General features: G+C 29.6%; 2 protein-coding genes and 1 long non-coding RNA gene across 12 annotated transcripts in view; 1 reads left to right on the top strand and 2 right to left on the bottom strand.

The window, feature by feature from the left end:
- Positions 1 to 159: 159 nt before the first annotated feature.
- On the bottom strand, positions 160 to 9,227 carry RIC-3 (RIC3 acetylcholine receptor chaperone). Of its 6 annotated transcripts, XR_015548031.1 has the most exons (9): positions 8,902 to 9,220; positions 8,258 to 8,611; positions 7,331 to 7,617; positions 7,050 to 7,257; positions 6,607 to 6,746; positions 5,350 to 5,510; positions 5,084 to 5,270; positions 577 to 3,286; positions 160 to 350 (listed from the first exon to the last, which is right to left on the bottom strand). XR_015548031.1 is itself a non-coding variant. In XM_011054934.2 (8 exons), exons 1-8 carry the CDS (start codon positions 9,041 to 9,043, stop codon positions 2,870 to 2,872), a joined length of 1,896 nt encoding a protein of 631 aa, XP_011053236.1. In that variant the 5' UTR covers positions 9,044 to 9,220; the 3' UTR covers positions 160 to 2,869. The 6 variants fall into 6 exon arrangements, 5 of the variants coding, with proteins under 5 accessions (XP_011053236.1, XP_087271354.1, XP_087271357.1 ...); XM_011054934.2 differs by having other exon boundaries at positions 160 to 3,286; XM_087415228.1 differs by having other exon boundaries at positions 160 to 3,286; positions 6,607 to 6,743.
- A 1,134-nt stretch (positions 9,228 to 10,361) lies between these two features.
- Positions 10,362 to 11,296, bottom strand: LOC105145261 (alpha-ketoglutarate dehydrogenase component 4). 2 transcript variants are annotated; one of them, XM_087415256.1, is made up of 4 exons: positions 11,153 to 11,296; positions 10,979 to 11,036; positions 10,714 to 10,886; positions 10,362 to 10,513 (listed from the first exon to the last, which is right to left on the bottom strand). In XM_087415256.1, exons 1-4 carry the CDS (start codon positions 11,174 to 11,176, stop codon positions 10,472 to 10,474), a joined length of 297 nt encoding a protein of 98 aa, XP_087271382.1. In that variant the 5' UTR covers positions 11,177 to 11,296; the 3' UTR covers positions 10,362 to 10,471. The 2 variants fall into 2 exon arrangements, with proteins under 2 accessions (XP_087271382.1, XP_011053012.1); XM_011054710.2 differs by having other exon boundaries at positions 10,362 to 10,489.
- An 8-nt stretch (positions 11,297 to 11,304) lies between these two features.
- The window catches only part of LOC105145256 (uncharacterized), a 33,280-nt gene continuing 24,842 nt past the window's right edge, over positions 11,305 to 19,742 (top strand). For all 4 annotated transcript variants that reach the window (XR_846063.2, XR_015548045.1, XR_015548044.1 and 1 more), the window contains exon 1: positions 11,305 to 14,390. This is a non-coding gene — a long non-coding RNA (uncharacterized LOC105145256). The remainder of the gene's footprint in view (positions 14,391 to 19,742) is intronic.

The following is a 19,742-nucleotide window of genomic DNA, read 5'->3' as shown; positions in this document are numbered from 1 at the left end:
AAGTGTCAATATAAGTATCACATAACATTTGGCATAATATAAAGAAATGTTTTTATAGGTTATATGTACAAAATTTCTCGATGTTGCAGCTAATGTTGTATTTTGTTAAAAGGACATTTTAGAATTTAAACTGAAATATTTTATATGTACGTGGAATCGTTTTTTTTTACTATTAAATTTACTATTAAATTAGAAGTAAAATGAGAAGAAAAGTAAGATGAAACAGGTGAATTTTTTGAATGCATGTATGTTACTCTTTTGTCTGTATAGAACTGTCTCGTGGCAGCCATGACGTCACGAGTGGAGCCATGGGAGCAGCTCAAGCAGCTGTAAAATCAAAACCACCTAACCTAACAGAATCAAATCATTAATAAAGTAAAAGGAGATCTTTGAGCATAAAATAATCTAATCTACGAGTGAACATATATGATTTAGAAAATATAAAAATATATTCATAATTTATATATATATCTTAATTATATATAATTTAATATAATCTTTATATTCTCTCTTTTTCTTGATAAAAGTATTGCATAACAATTATAATGTAAAATTAAAATGTAGTAAAATTTCTACCTTTATGCGACGCTTAAAAAAAGAAAAACTTCTTATTTTATTCTTCCTTTTTTAAAGCGAAATTAGTTTTGTTGAATCTTTTTTGTGATCATCAAAATTTCCATATACTACCTAGGTATAGTACTACATCTATTTTGCGAAACTGTTTCCATATGGCTAAAATAAATATTAGTGCGCTAATGATAGCCAGATATCCTCTCTAAGGCTTCTCTCTGACAGAAGTTTAAAAAAAGACGCATCCCATTTTATTATACATTTTCTTTCTAATTTTAATCTCTTTACATTTTCTTCTCTCTTTTCCATATATCGGCAGTTTTGCATGACAGAAATATGAAACTTTTATTGCACATGTGATAAAACATAATAACATTTTACATGCAAATAGCAATAATACGATAAAATTTTTAAATATATTTTAAGCTTACATATTCATTTTTTAATAACAATATTTAATCACTACATAAAGATGATTAATAGCACTTGTATTTAATGGCTTTACTATATGAACAAATATCTCTAATTTAATTTTTAATAAAAATCAGTAATGACTACTATGTATTTAAGTTATATAATAGTTTATTTGCACTCAAAATAGTTCATATGGATTGCTTTGTCACTAAAATTTACCTACATAGCGTTTTCTAATAAATATAAATATTATTAGTCTCATCATCTCATTGCATATAAATACTTCCACTTACAAGAGAGCTTACTTGAATATATAAACCAAATGGGACCTAATTAAGTATGAACAGTTGTTGCTGAGTAATGTTGAATTCCAAAATATGCGATAAGTTTACATATGAGAGATTGAAGAATATTAAAGGATATCCTGCTTTGTTTAATTAAGTCATTTTAACATTGTTCATGCTTTTAACATATAATATTATTACGAAAACAGTAACATTTTCATGCAATATAAAATATAGTTTATAGCGTCAAGAATGTTATTGATATTACATATATATCTGTCTATAATATTGATGAATTCTATACCTTTATATGATTTATAATAAATTTGCATATTTTTTTATTCAATCATTTATATGTCTTCTTCTTTTATTATTTTACTGTATTGATTTTTATGTAAAAGCATTTAAAGATAATAAAATTCTAAGCTTATATATCTGATACTATAAATTATTTAAGAATACAAAGTATATCCTTCTTTTTAAAAACTGTTTTTATAAATTATTAGTGCTCACCATAAAATATATTTGTTAATGAAATTGATTTTTAATAAATAAAATAAATTTTCTATATATATATATATATATGTATGTATATATGTATATATATATATGTATATATATATGTATATATATTAGGTGTTGGAATTAATTCGTAGCGTTTTACAAGTGATGGGAAGTACTTTCATTAATGTATTTTTTAATGCTCATGTGAAATAAATAACATTCTTTCATTAAAAAACGCTACGAATTAATTCCAACACCTAATATGTATATATATATATATATATGTACGTATGTATATATAAAGAAATATATTTTAATTTACAAATTAAAATCAGAAACATAAAAATGACAAAGCATTCTGTTTCACAATAAATACAGAAATTAAAAAGCATTTACCGAATTTAATGTAAAAATTGAAAATAAGTCACTTAAAATCCTACAATATAAAATTAAACATTCATAAAACAATGATTAGTATATGAAGGCAAAATAGAATGAACTCTATCTGTATCGTACAAAAAAAGAGATTTTTAACTTTTATGCAAGTTGTATCAGTGCTTGCCAATCACCGAATTTGACATATATATACTACAATTGGGCAGATTCATAACTCTTTCCGTTATTTTTATCTACTGGGCATTCTTAAAACAAATATCGTAAATTTCTAACTACAAGTAATAATGTAATAGATTATAGATCGAAGTATCTATGTCATCATTGCATTGTGGCACAGACAGCACTGCCTCTCTTTCTTTTGGCCCCTATGATATAATAATAAATTTACAATTCTATAAAATGTCAAATATAGTGATTAAAAAAAAAACTGAAAATGTAATACATATAACATTTTAGGTATTTGGCAGTGCTTAACCAACAATTTATGCATCTTCATATTAAAGCTTTCTTATACATATGTATTATGAGATAATCATAATTATTTTCATTATAATAAAGGGACTTATTAAAGATTGGTAAACACTGATCCATTTGAACAAACAGAATTACTTTTAAAAGTCTTTTCACTCTTAGCTGGTTTCTTTTACTTTTATTTCTTTTTCTTTATGTTTTTTTTAAGTTTTTAATCCAATTAATGTCAATTAATCCGTGTCTTTTTCTTCCTCTTCTTCTTCCTCCTCCTCTTCTTCTTCTTCTTCTTCTTCTTCTTCTTCTTCTTCTTCTTCTTCTTCCTCTTCCTCTTCTTCCTCTTCTTCTTCTTCCTCTTCCTCTTCTTCACTTTCTTCTTCCTCTTCTTCATTTTCTTCTTCCTCTAGTTCCTCTTCTTTTACTTCCCCTTTCTTTAGTTCCTCTTCTTTTTCATTTTCTTCTTCCTCTATTTCCTCTTCAGTTTCCTCTTCCTCTATTTTTTCTCTACATTTATCCTTCTTTCCTTCTCTTTTTTTTTTATCTTCCTCCTTTTGCAATATTGTATTTTTCATATCTGTTACATCTCTAATTTCCGCTTGGATATCCAAAATCTTTTTTTTCTTACTATCTGGATTTTCAGCTTCTGAATCCTACAAATCAAATATGATTGTTTATATTATGTAGTACTACATTTTAAATTATAAAATAAATAATTCAACATAAAAAATAGATTATTTATTAAATAAAATAGGAATGAATCACAGTTTTTAATCATAATTTTTTATCAAGATAAATCTTAAATTGAATTTTTTAAATATTAACAATAAACAATTCAACATCTTAATTTATTATCTTTGGATGCAAAAAAATGTTGGTTATTTTATACAGCTTTATTTTATAAAAAGCTATAAAAAGCTTTATTTTAATTAATCTATGTAATATTATCCACAATATTGAAATATTCAAGTGCAAATATACAACGAGATAAAGTCAAATTTTTATATTAATGAACATAAAATAATAATGTAATAAATACAACTGTGAAAAGTCTTCCATCGATTATTCACTCAATAACATTGAACAAATAATTTCTTCATTTGTGAAATACAATACCATTCTGATACGTTTCCGTTTTTTCCTAGTATTTCCGTCGGATAAGGATTTAATCACTGAAGCCATAATTCAACTGATCAACTACCATCTTAGATTCTTTATCAATCTTTATCAACCTTAGAAGGATATAAAGTTCAGAGTAGAGAGTCTCTCTCTATATTTACAAACACAGTACTTAATTTACTTTATTAGTAAATATTTCATAATGTGAGGTTTAAATTTTTGAACAATTTCGACTAAATATATGTAACTAGAAATATTTTGCGAAACAAAATATTCATTATTTATTATTTATATTAATAAATATTTTCATAAAAAGTTTAATCCTTAAATACTTTTGTAAATTAAATAATACTGAGAATAATTTATAACTAAAATAAATAAACTTATTCTATTTTTAAAAATGCAGTTATATTTTATACATGCATTTTATATTATTGCATTTGTAAAAAATATAAAAGATTAAGTATTAAATTAACTATTATTAAATTAACATTTTTTCTATTATTTCTACTAAATTGCAAAAAAATATAATTCGATTAAATTATGTGACTCATTTCATGTAATTGCTAAACCTTTAATATCAATGTTAAATGTAGTATATTATATCTCAAATATAATAAAATATATCATTATTTATATAGCTGTAAGGATTAATATGTTAATGTGAATGTAATAATAAATAGTGTTGTTTTTTACAAAAAGCAATTTGCATAACATATTATCTTATTAGTATCATAAAATTAAGTAAATAAAATAAGAATTCATAAACTTATCAAAATTATAAAAATTAAAAACAAATTCATATTTAGTAATTTGTGTGAACACACGAACATAAATAATATTAAATAAATGTAAATTACATATTTTTTTAAATAAAATATAAATTATCTCTGTAATAGATTACATGAAATAAATGGCCAAGTTGCAGAATACGCTCTTCAAATTTGGCAATCTATTTCAGCATCTGGTATTCTTTTGACAGAACTTAAATTTGTATTTTAACAAGCCAGTGTATCTTATATTAAAATTAAGATATTAGTGAAACATAAGAAGTACAAGGCACTAGTTATTAATATTTCGAACAAATCACAGAGAATTGGGATAAAAATAATAAACAATAAAATCAGCGCATCACTCATACCCATACATGTAATAGCCAAGAAACCATTCTTTGCACTTAGTTCTGCATTTAGTTCCTGTGATTTGTGATCTCTATATTAAGTAACCTATACAGAAGTTAGGCAAACAATTAAATGAATGAAAGAATCACCAAATAAAACAAGGCTCCGCAGATTCATTTGATTCTGTTGGTAATTCTAATATTTCCTTACAGCTGGAATCTGGTCGAGACTGATGAGAGAGAGAGTCATTTTGCCTGAGAGAACAACTGGAGCGTCGTCATCGTCCTCTGATTTTTCAGCTTGAGTTTCTGAATCGGTTACTAGTAATTCACATTGCGGTGGAAGTGCACCCTCTAAATATATAGGTGTTGGCGGCGTTTTTTCTCTTTCAATGTTACTGAAACAGAAATAATAAAATTCAATGAATCATGAAAATACTAATAATATGGATAAAAATTTAAAAGAGGGAATAATACCTTGGTGTAGGAATAATGGGAGTGGTGGGTCTGCTACATTTCTGCCCACTTTCACAACTAGCTGTCATTTCCATACCCATAACTTTAACAGTTGGAGATTGTTCTGTTATGTCTAATTCTTCATCTTCCTTACTATGTGATTCCTGGTCTGCAGTGTCCTCCTATAAATTAAATTCTTAATGTGCTGCTTTGTCATTATTTACTTCTTATTTTATACGTCTTTCTCTTTTAAATAAAAAAATATTATAATAACACATATATAGTAATATCAAAGCCATTTTGCTAATTAATGTGAAGTAAGAGCTATTTTATATATACAATTTTTAATATACAAAATCCTCAAGATTCAAAAAATGTGCTATGTTAAAAATTCTTACGTTTATTTGAAAAAAAAAGAAAGAAAAAAGAAAAACAATTACATATATGTACAAGTCACAACAGATGTCATAGAAATCCGTATATATTGTATAATTTTATTTTATATATTTTACAATATGCTATATCAACAAGATGTAAAATAAGCGGATATCATGCAAGGCACACAATTAGTACTTGTAATTGAAAAACTCTGGGAGGAGCAACTACTGTTTCACTAATATTTCAACAATATTTAGCATAGAGACAAATCATGTATGTCTTTTCTTATATAAAAGATAAAAGAATAATGGCATTCTACACTTAAAACACTGAAATACTGTTACTATAGATTCATGTCATGATGAAACTATCATATATAAGTCTAAGAAACATTTAATGTGATAAATTCATTATTCGTGAAACTAGTGCACTGAAAATAGAAAGTGGTCCACAAACTCTTGGTTACTCTTGTTAGAAATATTTTTTGAGGCAAGGGATATACCTTAGAACCGCGATCGACCCCTGCCAGACCATTGGACTTTGGAGACCCATCTACTACTCAAAATGTAAAATATTCAATGTGAATTCTGGTATCGAACGCATATTCTGACTTAAATGTTTGTATTGAATATTGTACTCGACTAGTACACATCAATATGAATCTTATATAAATTATAAACGTTTAAACCAACAATTTGTAATGTTGCAACAGTTATCCGCAAGCATCGATATTTGAAAAAGCCAAATATTGAAGATAAGGTCTTATACTAAATGTACAACATGTTTAATGTACATTGGATGGATCAAGCTTGTAACGCAATCAGAACACAGTGACGTGCACATTTCTCTAACGACTAATAAACTGAAACTGTGAATGGCGTCAAAATTAATCTGATAAACCTTGATTTCTGGCTGAGAGCTCGCGTTATGCTTTACTGAACGTGATATGTTGCCCATCTGGACAACAATTCTTTCCATGGCTGCTTCCGTCTCGACCAATCGTTGTCTCAGTTGATCTATCTCTATGTCTCCTGCTGCTTCTTGTGTTCCAGCATGTAGAACATTACCAAACGTGTTCAGAATATAAGTACGAATAATTGCACATATGCACATTTTTATTCAGAATCTTGCAATGTATATTCGCATGTATAAATACGTGTGTGTTCTAATTGTGCAAACCTTGCATCATGCAACACCATTTAAAAATCTGTCTTAGATATTCAAGAAAATACATATATCTTAAGTTTCTCCGAAAGAATTAGCTCCTCATAAAAACATTGCGTTGATGATAATGTAAATGAAATATGATTTATAATTGTAAATATATTTGTAAAAGCACTTACGATCGTTTAATTCCTCAATAGTTGGAGCAGTCTTGTACGGTGACTTTTCTCTTAGATAATATGGATTGATTGAATGGAATTTGGAATGCCCTCCAGTCATTGCAGCAGCAAGAGCTTCTGGGCTGAATACCTTTCTTCGAAATTCCTTTTCAGCAGCTGCTCCTGGGTATTCCGAAATAATCTCGCTATCGGTATTCTTTCTAAGAATCTGTCAATATAAACTTTAAGTCTTCATTGTTTCCAAAATTTTGTTAGAATTATTTTACAAATTTATACATTACCCTAATAATGGTATATATGAAAAACACGATTATTCCTATTGTATACATTGGCATAACAATCCCCATGCTGGATAGGATGGTGGAACCTTTGGGTGGAACAACATAACCAGCACCACCGAGAGGTGGCCTCATTTTTGGCAATTTTGGCATAAATTCGCCGGGTGGCGGTGGCCTGTCGATTATCTTTGGTACAATATGAGAGGATGGTATGGCTCTTCCCCTTTCTCTCAGTGCAGGATGCATTCCCCCTGCATGAGGAGGAGTACGACGTTCTTGTGGTATAGCATCTGTACATACATAAAAAAACTTGCTTGTAAAATATATATACTATTTGTCTCAATTCACGAAAACATATTTATTCTATATTGATCTTCTAGAGTTTAGTAGAGTCTTGTGTTAATTGCAGCAATATATAATTAATTAAAAAATCAGGAAAACTGTTACAAATGTATTAGGCTGGGTAATCTTAATCAAATTTAAAATACACGTGTTGAAAACCAGGAGATAAGGGGAACATAATAAATCATTAGTATGGATATATTTGAAATTGTCTATAGAGGCTAGGCTTCTTGTCTGCCAAACATTATACTTATTTTTTTTGGCATTCAGCCAAAGCACAACTCAAATCCATTTTTCCACATATATTTGATGATGTGATTAAAACATAATTCTCCAAGATTATCTTTTTTATATAAGCGATGTATGAGCCATGTAGTTACCATGTATGATCAAAGAATATTAATGTGAAAATCAACTAATTCACATAATAAAGCATATCATATTAAACTGTTATAAAAATTACAAACACAAATTTTAAGAATACATTAGGGAAAGTTATAAGTTAATTAGTTAATTATATCTGAATATAATATGGCAAAATTAATTCGCTAGTGAGGCTCAATTCTTATATATCCTTGTAGTTCTTACTGTGTGGCATCAAGATATGATATCTAATAAGATGAGGTGTCCCTAATTGCGACAGTGGCACACCAAAATTCATTTTGAGGCAAAAGGAGCTATTGAATGATCTTATTTCCTCCAGCACTTGTTTATAGGTTTTTCCCAAACTTTCTCTTTCGGCAAGAAAAGACGACAAGTCTATGCCACATCTAGCTAGAACCTCTTCTCTACACAAACTCGCGGTTTGAGGGGTCAGCTTGCTAAGTTTTAAGGCGTCTCTCACGCGTGGATCAATTGGATGATGTCTCAATATGTTTTGACACATTTCTTGCATGATGTCCACTGCTGTGACATCGCTTTCGAATATCACTTCGCAGCACACTGCATAAATATATGAACAATAAAGTATTCCTTCAGTGAATTTTATCATTCAAATCAATCAATAAGCAATAATTTTACAAAATATAAAAATACATCATTTCAAAAAATTTTTACTTAAATGATTCTTATCTATTCAATTCTATGATCTTTTTTAAATAATTCTTATTTATTCAAATTTAAATTATTTCGTATACACAGATAAGAAGTGTAACATTCTCTGATAATGTGATATTTCCAGCGACTTTTCTGACGTCGTCAACAGATTTGGGCGTAGAACCTTAGAGCCTTACCGTCTGATGTAGAGTGATGTGGAATGACAAATCCTATGAACATAGGTTGCAGAATTTTCGGCCACAGCACGGTGAAACAGCCGATCACGACCGCGAGTATAAAAAACGTTTTTCTCGGTCCGAAGTCCGTTACCTCGGCCATTTTCGCAGTGGGTTTGTCGTTCGTAAAAATTTCGCACTTCGAGAAAACTTCGATAAAACTACTCGGATCTCGGATCGCCTCCTCCGCGTTCACGTACAGATCAGTAGATGTCGAGAGGAAGAGGGACAACGGGATGGCAGAACGGCAGCCGCCGCAGTCGCAGCGCACTGTCGTCTGCTATTTTTATCGTATCGCAGCAGGGCCGTAACAAGACGCTGTTGCCCGATACATCATTTCATCCAAAGTTTCAAATGTGACTTTCCGAATTATTCCAACAAAATCTTGTGTTCCACGCAAAAAAGATCATTGAAACGAATGATATATAAAATTTTTTTTGTGGGATTTAACTTACCACCAGTTGTTGCGCCAATCAAATCTTTTATACGAAATGCATTAAAATTTTGTGGAAATTATCTTGGCGCTAATTGTTGATATTAAATTATTGATATCATCTTTTACGAATGATACATGTTACTTCAGTTGAGTAAAGTTAATTTTGCAGTGTAATTTTTGAAGGAAAATTAAAGCTATTATTATTTGAGCTGAAAAGACCTTCAATGAGAATACGGAAAGTTACGTATCCACATCCTTAGGTTTTATCATGTATAAATTAATAAAATTATGTATAAATTAATAAAAAAATTAGTACAACTTAGGTTTTATTTTTTAGTTCGATAGTTTTTTTTCGATATTACTATTTGAAATTGAATGTTTAAAGACAATACTTTACACATACAAAAAGATTACAGTAATTATTAAGCTAATACTATTGTTACACTAATAATTGTTACATTAATAGCAAGTAAACGTAAATTTTTTTTTAAATTTACGTTAGATGTAAGAGATAAGAAAAAAAGAAATAAGCTTTCATAAAAACTTTTTTATTACATAATATTATTTTTAAAATCATTACACCCACAGATGCGAAGAACATTTTCAATCTGACTTTTAAATCACAGATTTTGGACTGTCATTGCACACCCCTGTCTCGTTAATAAAAATGAATCAAAAACAATCAAGAATAGTGATTTATTTTAGGTCCCACAGTATTTATATCCCAGAAAATCGTGTAAAGAAATTGAGAAATAATATCTTCTCGCTTAAACCGTGTGAAACGCAAATAGAAAGTTACAAAATAACATATTTAATTAGAATTTCATTGTCGTAGATCCCGGATTAACAAGAATCGGCTGTTATTGGAATGAGCTGAAAGTTATGCCAAAAATAGCAGGCCCCTGGCAATGTCACAACTCATAAGAGACCTTGCCCGATAGGTGACTGGTATAAATATGAAATAATTATACTCACAGCGCGGGAATTCTCTGTCACGTCCATTTATTTTAATAATACATTACACCGAATCGGTCAATAACAAAGTTAATTACCTAAATATAGAGTTACAGTATTTTAAATAGTTGCTTTGCAAACTCACTCTGGTCCGCCACGCTGAAATAAGCAACAAGCAAGTATCTGTACACAAGATTCAATGTAAAATAAAATAAAAAACTTATAAAAAATATAAAATACAAAAAAATTATATATATATATATATATATATATTTTTTTTTTATAATATATTACAATTATATTACATTATATATCATAAATATTAAGCTAGCATTAAACTATACATAATATAATTTGCAATTCAAATAATCGTCGAAACTTACATTGATATATTCCATTTCCTTCTGATCTATCGGCCGTCTCTGATATCGCAGTGGCAAGTGAATGTCCTCTATCGTCGGTAGAACGGTCACCTGGGGGCCCGTCGCACCACCCGCGCTCTTCTGCATCTGCGCCGACCCTGGTCGCGTAGACGGCGCAGCTGTCGTGCCTGCAACTGTTAACCAACAACACGGATCATGGATTTGTTGGCGGGGATTATTTTTCGTGCAGGAGACGATCGTTTATACTAATTTTTATCTACGTTACCTGCGCGATCGATGCCACCCTTGCGGAACTTGATCATCGGCACATGCGGCTGGACTACCTACGAAAAGACGACGTCAGTACCTGTGGCCGAGTCGCGGGAATATGACAGTCGCTTTCCGCGCGTTGTCATGCCGTAGAAGTGATCCGGTTCCAGCGGGGATCTGCAGTACTGACCTTCCAAGCCTTGCTTGCCATCATAATTTTTTTTCTGTAAGGAACAGCCGCGTGATATCCCACGACTAATTTCGTCCGCTGCAAAAGGGTTCCTCTAGTCCTCTCAATACATCGCAGTAACGTACAGATGGCGTTTTGGCACAGTGGCACACCTTTTTGCTGAATCTCAGGTTCTGATTCAGGGAAATGTTTAGCGGTGTAGACCTTGCACGACAGAGAGATGAGATAAGAATCTTGCGTTCTGACACTTTTATGTTTCTGCGAAAATAATAGAATTAAATGTAATTTGTGTTCACGCGATTAAATCTCTGTCAAAATTTCGCCAGATTTCGAGATACTTGAATATTCTTAAACTCAATTTTTGCATATACTTTTTATTCTTATGAAATATATAATTTATTATAATCTTATTGTTAGTTGAATAAATTTACTGAATAATTGTAAAGATTCAATTATATATGATTCAGAATTTAAAAAACTTTTTGATGTTTTTTTATATTTTTTGTTTAATACATTCGTAATCGTGAGGTCAGTCTTTTTATTTTTATTATCTATTAATTTTTTTATCCTTCAATTAAGTAATATTATTTGATGCTGCGTGCTATGTTAGATATTTACATAATTAACAAAAAAACAATTTTACTTGAAAATAAAATAGATTAATTATAATAATACTAACTAAATACTAATAATACTATAACTAAATAATAATACTAATTAGATTTATTATAATAGTACTAGTTATAATAATACTAGTTATAAATATATTGACTAAAATTATAAAAAAACTTAGAAAATAGAATCTTTCTTTATTTTTCATTTCGCTTCAATATATTGGATTCGTTTCTTTTCTACGTATTGTTAGTGTAGTTACATATTATAATGTTACATTAATAATAATTAGTAATGATAAAAATATATTAATATTGATTTTATTTTATTCAATACAGGTAATACTATGATAAATATGAATTAAAAAGTAAGACTTGCAGGAATGACAAAATTACGTGTATATGAATTATTATTGTATGAATAATCATGAATTGAATTGCAATTATTGTATTATAATTATTTTATATTATATATAATAAATATTGCAGGGTGTCCAGCAATCTTTGAATGTCCTTGGATCTTGGAATTATCCTGGAATTTAATCCTAGAAAACTGGAAAATCTCTGAAATTTCAGGATTAACGAATTTACATCTTTTTTATTGACATGAGACTATGGGTTTGCACATTTAAAACATACATATCCGAAAACGCATGATCATTCATTTTTAACAAGGACACAAATTCTTAACAAGGATTTGTGTAAACTGTTTCTAATAGTTACAAAAATCAACAAATACAAAATGTTTTTTGTTGTTATAAATATTTATAATATTATATGTAGTGTATTAATAGATACTGAAAAAAAATATTAAAAATTCGTAAAAATGAGAAAATGCAATATTAAAAAGTTGATAAAAAATTCTGAAAAAATTTGTAGAATTCTATGAGAAGAAAATAAACAATTTTTGTCTTTTGCAGTTATATATATATATATATATATATATATATATATATATATATAAAATTTGTAATGACTGGCGTAAGTATACAAGGTATCAAAAATTTTCCAGACTTAGATTCTAATAAAAATTGTAATTTTAATGATATAAAATTTTAGATTCTCCTCCGTCTTCAAGATAAAAATAATTTGCAGAGACGCCAGTGACTAAATTTCCACCGAGGCGAGAGTATGAATGCAAGAACCAATCAACTACAGTCGAGTATTCCCCTCTCATTAATGAGTTGATTTTTGCATTCTGACCCGATTCAAACTCTCGGAAACTTAGTGGAAACTTATAGCGTTTTTCACTGGCAAAATTGGTACGCACTCAGTGCACATTAAAGCTGCTGTACACTAATCTAATAAAATCTGAATAAAAGTGAGCTATCTCTAATTAATAAAATATCCAATGTATATTTTATCAAATAGTACAATGAAATGTATTGAGGATTTCGCGATTTAATTCGTTTATACATTTTTATTAAATGTACATCTTTACGTTGATTTGTGTACAACGACTTTGAAGTGCACTGAATGCGCAAAACTGCAGCTTTGCCAGTAAAAAACATTATTAGGGGCCGATTCTGAAATGCGGAATCTACAATAAAAGTCATAGTAGGATCTTAAGTCATAAAAAATTGACCAATCATAGTCGATTATTCTTCTCATATTCGATTGTGATTGGTTAATTTTCCATGACTTAAAACTCTACGATAATACTATTGTAGACCCCGCATAACTCTTAATGACAATCATTGATGTCATTGCGCAAATATTATGTAGAGTAAAAAAGCTGCGCGATGACATCAACGACTGTCATTAAGAGTTATGGGCCTTCTACAATAAACATTAGTCATAAATCAGAAGTCAGAAGTTAAAAATTGACGATTGTGATTGGTCAATTTTTAGTTTCTAATTTTTGATTTATAATTAATGGCTTATTATAGAAGACTCATTACAGAATCGGCTCCTTAATCAGAAACTTAATGTTTCTGCCATGCTTTAAACATTTTTTAAAATTCTTTTTTTTGTAAGTAACACCTACACAGAGAGACGGATTCGATGCACTGTTTCGAAACTGATTCTCTTTGGTGATTCTAAGAAAGACGGCCATCGAAAATCTTAAAATCTTTTGTAAGAGAGTTTAATGAAAAAACTCATAGTACTTTTAGTTTCAAATGGATTCATATTTTAAAAAAGACTCAGTTGCGAAGACGATGAGTTCACAAGTAACATGTACAAATTTTTCATGAGAAAAGGTTGTCGTGCTACGATGTTGTTGAAATTTCATATGAAGTCTGCAAGGTTCAGATCAATCCTTACGAATTTCAACGTTATTTGGATAGCTATCAAATTCATCCTCAGGGTTTTGAAACTTCGGTCTTAGAAATACAGTTTTTGGCAGCCAAATAACACGCCATCGTCTGGCACCCTCCGTTCAGCTTTTTACCCCTTTATAACACCTTTTTGTTCTCATACAAAAATGAAATTCAAAGGGCAACGTTTGGAGACGGTACAGAAGATTGAGGCCAAATGGCAAGCAGTGCTTGAAGGGCTACAGAAAAAAGGGCTACAGAAAAAAAAGACTTCCAGAGAGCGTGTGAAGTATAACTGAAGCGTTGAGGTTATTGTATCAAATCATAAGGGGACTACTTCGAAGGGGATGGAGATTAATTGTAAATAGGGTAAGTTTAAAATTTTTTATAGAAAACTTTTGATCCGGAAACTTTTGATACCTCAAATAGCGAATTGCTTCCTTTATAAAGAAAAAACGAGATGAGAGATGTGGAACAGATATAAAAGCATGTTTATGTTTTCGAACCATAGATATAATACCTTTGAGTTAATATACTGATTAATTACACAGGCAATATATTTTTAACAATATATTTTTTTAATATTTTTAAATATTTTAAATATTTTTTTTTATCCAGAAATGGCAGTATGTAATCCCGAAGGTTTTTGGCATGCTAAAACCAAATCCGTAGCCAAAATTGCTCTACGTTAAGTTTCTGAGATATTGTAATCCAAAAGTGCCAAAAAAGCCTATTTCGGGTATTTTTAGATTAAAATATCTTTAGATTAAAATAAACCTGATGCAGCAATTTTGGCTTGATTTTAGCATGCCAAAAATCTTCGGGATTATATATTGCCGTTTCTAGATCAAAATTCATGTCGGCCTGTGTTAGAAAAAAAATATGATGTAGATTTTCTAATAATATTGGGCGAAAGCATTTTATAAATAAGAAACTTTGATAAACTTATCTTACTACAACACTATAAAATGCTGCCCTCTGTAGTTGGTATCAATATAAGAAACTTTCACCAGTATAATAGAAGAGACAGAAAATTAGATATTTTTACATATTACAAATAATTATTCTTTAATGCAAAATTATTATAAATGTTTATAAATGTTTATTGATTTTATAAAGAATTAAATAAATTAAAAATGTACAGAGATAGTTATTTAATTATTAATATTTATTTTTGCTGCAACTTTCATTTTTTTAAATCTGTTGCTCTATTTCTACTAAGTTTTGACTCTATAAAAGGAAAAAAGAAACACTCATATATTAATTAGAATTAATATGTAAAATCTTTTCTGCGGCGAAATTACACATGCGGCAGCATTTTCTTTCGAACATGTTGTATCTGACGATATTGCAAAAAAAATTATTCGCTTTTGTTTAAAAATTGAAACTGAAATAAAACTCTTTAATTTTCTTTGTAAAATACGGAATGCCAAAGACGCGAGCTATAGCAATCAAATTTTTTTTATCATGTTTATTTTTATTAATATGTATTTTATATATGTGATAATTATATTAATAACATCGTGCAATAAAACATAATTTTTTTACACACGAAAAAAATCGATTTATCAGTATAATATAATATAAAAGTATAATATAAACAGAGTTGAAATCTAACATAAAAATACGTTCCATCATTTGTATTTTTTATGCATATGTGAAATTTATAAATTACTTACCTGCGTTAGATGAAATTTTTCGATTATCTAAAAATCATGCGTTTTCTTGTAAAACTGGTTGCTTGAATGCGAAAATGGTAAAATTAAAATCATTGAAGAAGAGCAAAATAATAAAAAAAAATGCATTTGTAATAAAAAATCATTCAATTTTCCAATTTTTTTAACATGTTCTATATCGATTAAATAATTGACAATTTATGTATTAAGCTGTGCGAGTTAACTCACGTATTATGGTCATTCTCTTTGTGAAATAAAATATATTGCATAATGATTAAAAAATACAAAAATATTATTATAAAAAAAAGATACAAAATGCAACGCTGAATAAAGCAAAAAAAATCTATTTTTATTAAATATTTTTTTAAATATAACTAACATTTAATAAAATTGAATAGACATGATTGATGCGTGACTTTGTATAAAAGCGGATTAATAATCAAAAGATCTTGATCTTCATTTCATATGCTACGATTTATTTATATCATTTATTTACATCACTTTTCGATTTTAAAAACGATTATTTTCATTTGAAAAGTAACTTTCATTTGACACAGTAAGTTTATGTAATATAAAATTGTATCCTATTTTTAGGAACAAATTTAAAAATAAATTAATACATACAATAAGTGCAAAAACTTTGTATAGGAAAAATATATTTTTAGAAAATCTTATTTTTGAAGAGTAAGTATTAACCAGCGAGAAATGACTCATCGAATTGATATCGACACCAATTCGACATATAATTGACGATTATTTGTTACTAGATAATTAGCAATTTATTCATAAATAATAAAATAAATTGTATATTTCTCAAAATTATATACGTATACCAAAAAGATGTGTACTAATTAAATAAAATATATTACCTTAAAAATAAGCAAAAATTAAAATGCATATTATTTGGATGCAAAAAATATACAATCGAAAAATTTAATTTTTAAGATCAAGAACACATGTGTGTGAAACTCATTTGTTTATATTAGAATAGAATGCATTTGATGTATAAAATTGCTAATTAATTTATTTTCTACAAATATACAATATAAGCTTTTTTTATAAAAATTTTCCCGAATATTTTTTGCACTTAATGTATATACAAATCGAAATAGGATAATAATAAGATTATCAAAAAAAGAAGCTAGCCTCGTAATCAGGACGTGTATAATGACCCTACATTTCGAAGAGTCATTGTGATGCATGGCAACTTGATCTTTCAAAGTTTTATAAAATTCTTGCAATTTTCTTTCTGACATCCTTTTCCGACATCGAAATGTCGTGCATTCTCTCTGTGCTGTACCATCAATTGGACACAATTATAAGATCGCCAATACCTCTTCGCTGGTAGCTAAATGATGGTGGTTAAATGACACCGCTTCTTTTTTTAAATTCATCGATTGGCTGGATTAAACATTGTCTCAAATTAATAGACATTTTATATAATAGAATATTTATTAATAATTATGTAATTAATAAACATTTTATAATTAAATTAGTGACACATATATCGATGTTTTGTATTGAAACAGAACATAAATAAGGTTTGTTAGGACAGTTTCGCTACAAAATGCAATCGTGCAATTTCTTGCTTCATTTATGTCTAGCATGTTAATAATTTTTCTATAACTTTCATATAAAGAAATTAAAGATTATGATTAATAGATAAGTATTTGATATTGTAAAACTAATCGCAGAACCATATAAGTTACCGGTGATCAATGGTATTAATATTACATACGTCATAATAATATATATATGCATGTTATTTAAAAGTATCTTATGATTATATGTATTTTTATAGCCAAAATATCTTGCGATCTAAACGGAAAGTTTTGCGTAAATCACGCGGCACGGAACATGTTAAAAAGTAATTAAGTATCACATCTTTTTCATTAATTCATAAAGAAAATCATAGGAAGGCCGAAAAATGGAGAAATTTGAGTCATTTTTTTCTTAAATGCATCATTTCTTTTTTGTTCTCCTTCAATGGTTTTAATTTTATTTTCGGATTTAACAACTAATTTTACATATATTATTTCAGTTTGCACCGCGCAGCCCAAAGCGACTTCTTCTAATCTTCAAATATACATAAAATATACATAAATAATTTAATCTCAGTACAAATTTCTACACTAGATTTTATTTCTATACACTTTTACAGACATACCGATTTTTTCGTGTGTAAAGAATTTTTATTACACGTTGTTATCAATATAATTATTACATGTGTTTGTAAAAATCGACGTAATAAGAAAGAGGAAAAATTCGTTCGGTTGCCATTCGTCGCGCTTTCGGATATTCTGTATTTCATAGAGAATCAATGGACTTCTACCTCGGTTTTTACGATATCATTTCAATTTCTATGTACAATTTAAACAAAAGCCCGTAGTTTTTCGTGCAATATCACGCCGGACGTGTTCGTTCCTGTGGTCGCATATACATATGTATAATTGGTAAACATATCCTGGCTTCTTTATTGTGGGAACCATCGTCGTCACGCACCGTGTCGGCACACACTTAAAATGTAACGTTTCATAGGCACAGTGTGTGTTTAATGAAACAACTCGTTCCTTTCTCGAGTCGAGAACTACGTTACGTTAATGTCATACACGAATCTTTGCACTTCTGCAAAAAGTTGATCAGTATTGAAATAAAATCAGCTGTCTAACATGAAACTGTTACAGAAATCGCACCTATATCGCAGTAATAATAATAATAACAATAATAATAATAATAAAGCAATTACATCATAAATAACAATGATGTAACAATTCGCAGTTATGAATAAATATAATAATTAAGAAAAATATCATTTTGAAGCTAATAAGAAATTAAATTGTTTCGAAAATAAAACTCGACTATTGCAGCAAAATTGAAATGTCAATGGAAACTACAGTTTTGTATTACAGACCACTCCATTCAATGTTGAATTTCAATCGCGGATCGTTCGACGAATTTAAAATCGATTTTCTTCTAGTCATAGTATCGACGATACCTCCGGATTCAGCTTGAATCTCGAAATTGGGACATCCCATCCCATTTTGCTACGGTTCCGACGCGATATCGTGACTTTCTCTAAAGCGATTATCGTGACTGCAGAAATTGTCTGCAGCCACGTGATGACCGCGTGATGTAGGTGCGAAATAACGTGCGCATGTTTGAAAAATTCTTCTCCTTCCTTCCTTCTCTCGACAGGCCGGTCACGAGCAACTGGCACTAACAACAATTACAAATGCCCAGCTCGTAGTTTCGCGAGAGCACGAGGGGAATACAGAGAGAGAGAGTCGTACAACAGCTAGACGACATTCGCATTCGCGCGTCGCGATTGCGGGACCAGCGAGTGTCGCTTACCTCTTTATGGATCCCGGGTGTTTACCCGGGTTCTCATACCAGAACACTCGACCCATTGTAAAGGGCCCAACGGCTGTAAATTCCATGCTCGACAATACCTATATAGATCCTTCCTATTCGAGAACGTGGGAGAGGAATGATTTCGGGGACGTACACTGCTTTATTCGATGCGAAAGAATCGGTGCTCAAATATAATTATCTCGATGTACAAATTACCGTCGAATCGCACTGCTGCTGAAGATGTTAACGTATTTATCGCAAATTCGAATCTTCCTTTTTTTTCCCGTCCGGCCGCGTCTTTGTTATTCCGATAAGTCGATGCGTCCGCGACGAGACATCCCAGGACACGTCGAGTGTAACAGTATTCGGGGTCTCGGTGCTTTATTTTCGCTGAAGCGTAGAGGAACGCATAAAGGGAAGATCGCTGGAGTTGATATGGCGAGGAGCTTAACTCCGGTAACCTAGCTTTATGATGTCGGATAAAACTCATACAGCTAGATAACCAAAGAGAATGTCCGCGCCAAGATCCTCTTGAACGCAACGGCGAGATCTCCTTCGAAATCGATGACTTGACCTTTCGATACGACAGCCAGAATAAGGTTGATTGTTATATTTTCAGACTTTAAGTATTGTGCTAAATTCCTTTATATTCCTACAAAATGCTCCAAACATTAATTTAGGAATAATAAAAATA

Source organism: Acromyrmex echinatior, chromosome 2 (genome assembly GCF_024713525.1).
Source record: "Acromyrmex echinatior isolate Ae372 chromosome 2, ASM2471352v2, whole genome shotgun sequence".
NCBI lineage: Eukaryota > Metazoa > Arthropoda > Insecta > Hymenoptera > Formicidae > Acromyrmex > Acromyrmex echinatior.
This window is presented reverse-complemented; position numbering and strand designations above follow the sequence as displayed.

Excerpts from the sequence above, each read along its gene's own strand:
- RIC-3 (XM_011054934.2), bottom strand. The coding sequence starts at position 9,043 with ATGGCCGAGGTAACGGACTTCGGACCGAGAAAAACGTTTTTTATACTC. Across the intron at positions 7,258-7,330 it reads TCATATATACCATTATTAGG|ATTCTTAGAAAGAATACCGA; the intron begins GTAATGTATAAA and ends TTATATTGACAG. Across the intron at positions 5,511-6,606 it reads GCTCTCAGCCAGAAATCAAG|GAGGACACTGCAGACCAGGA; the intron begins GTTTATCAGATT and ends TTTAATTTATAG.
- LOC105145261 (XM_087415256.1), bottom strand. The coding sequence starts at position 11,176 with ATGATGGCAAGCAAGGCTTGGAAG. Across the intron at positions 11,037-11,152 it reads TGGCAAGCAAGGCTTGGAAG|GTAGTCCAGCCGCATGTGCC; the intron begins GTCAGTACTGCA and ends GTCTTTTCGTAG. Across the intron at positions 10,514-10,713 it reads AGGAAATGGAATATATCAAT|ATACTTGCTTGTTGCTTATT; the intron begins GTAAGTTTCGAC and ends TCTTGTGTACAG.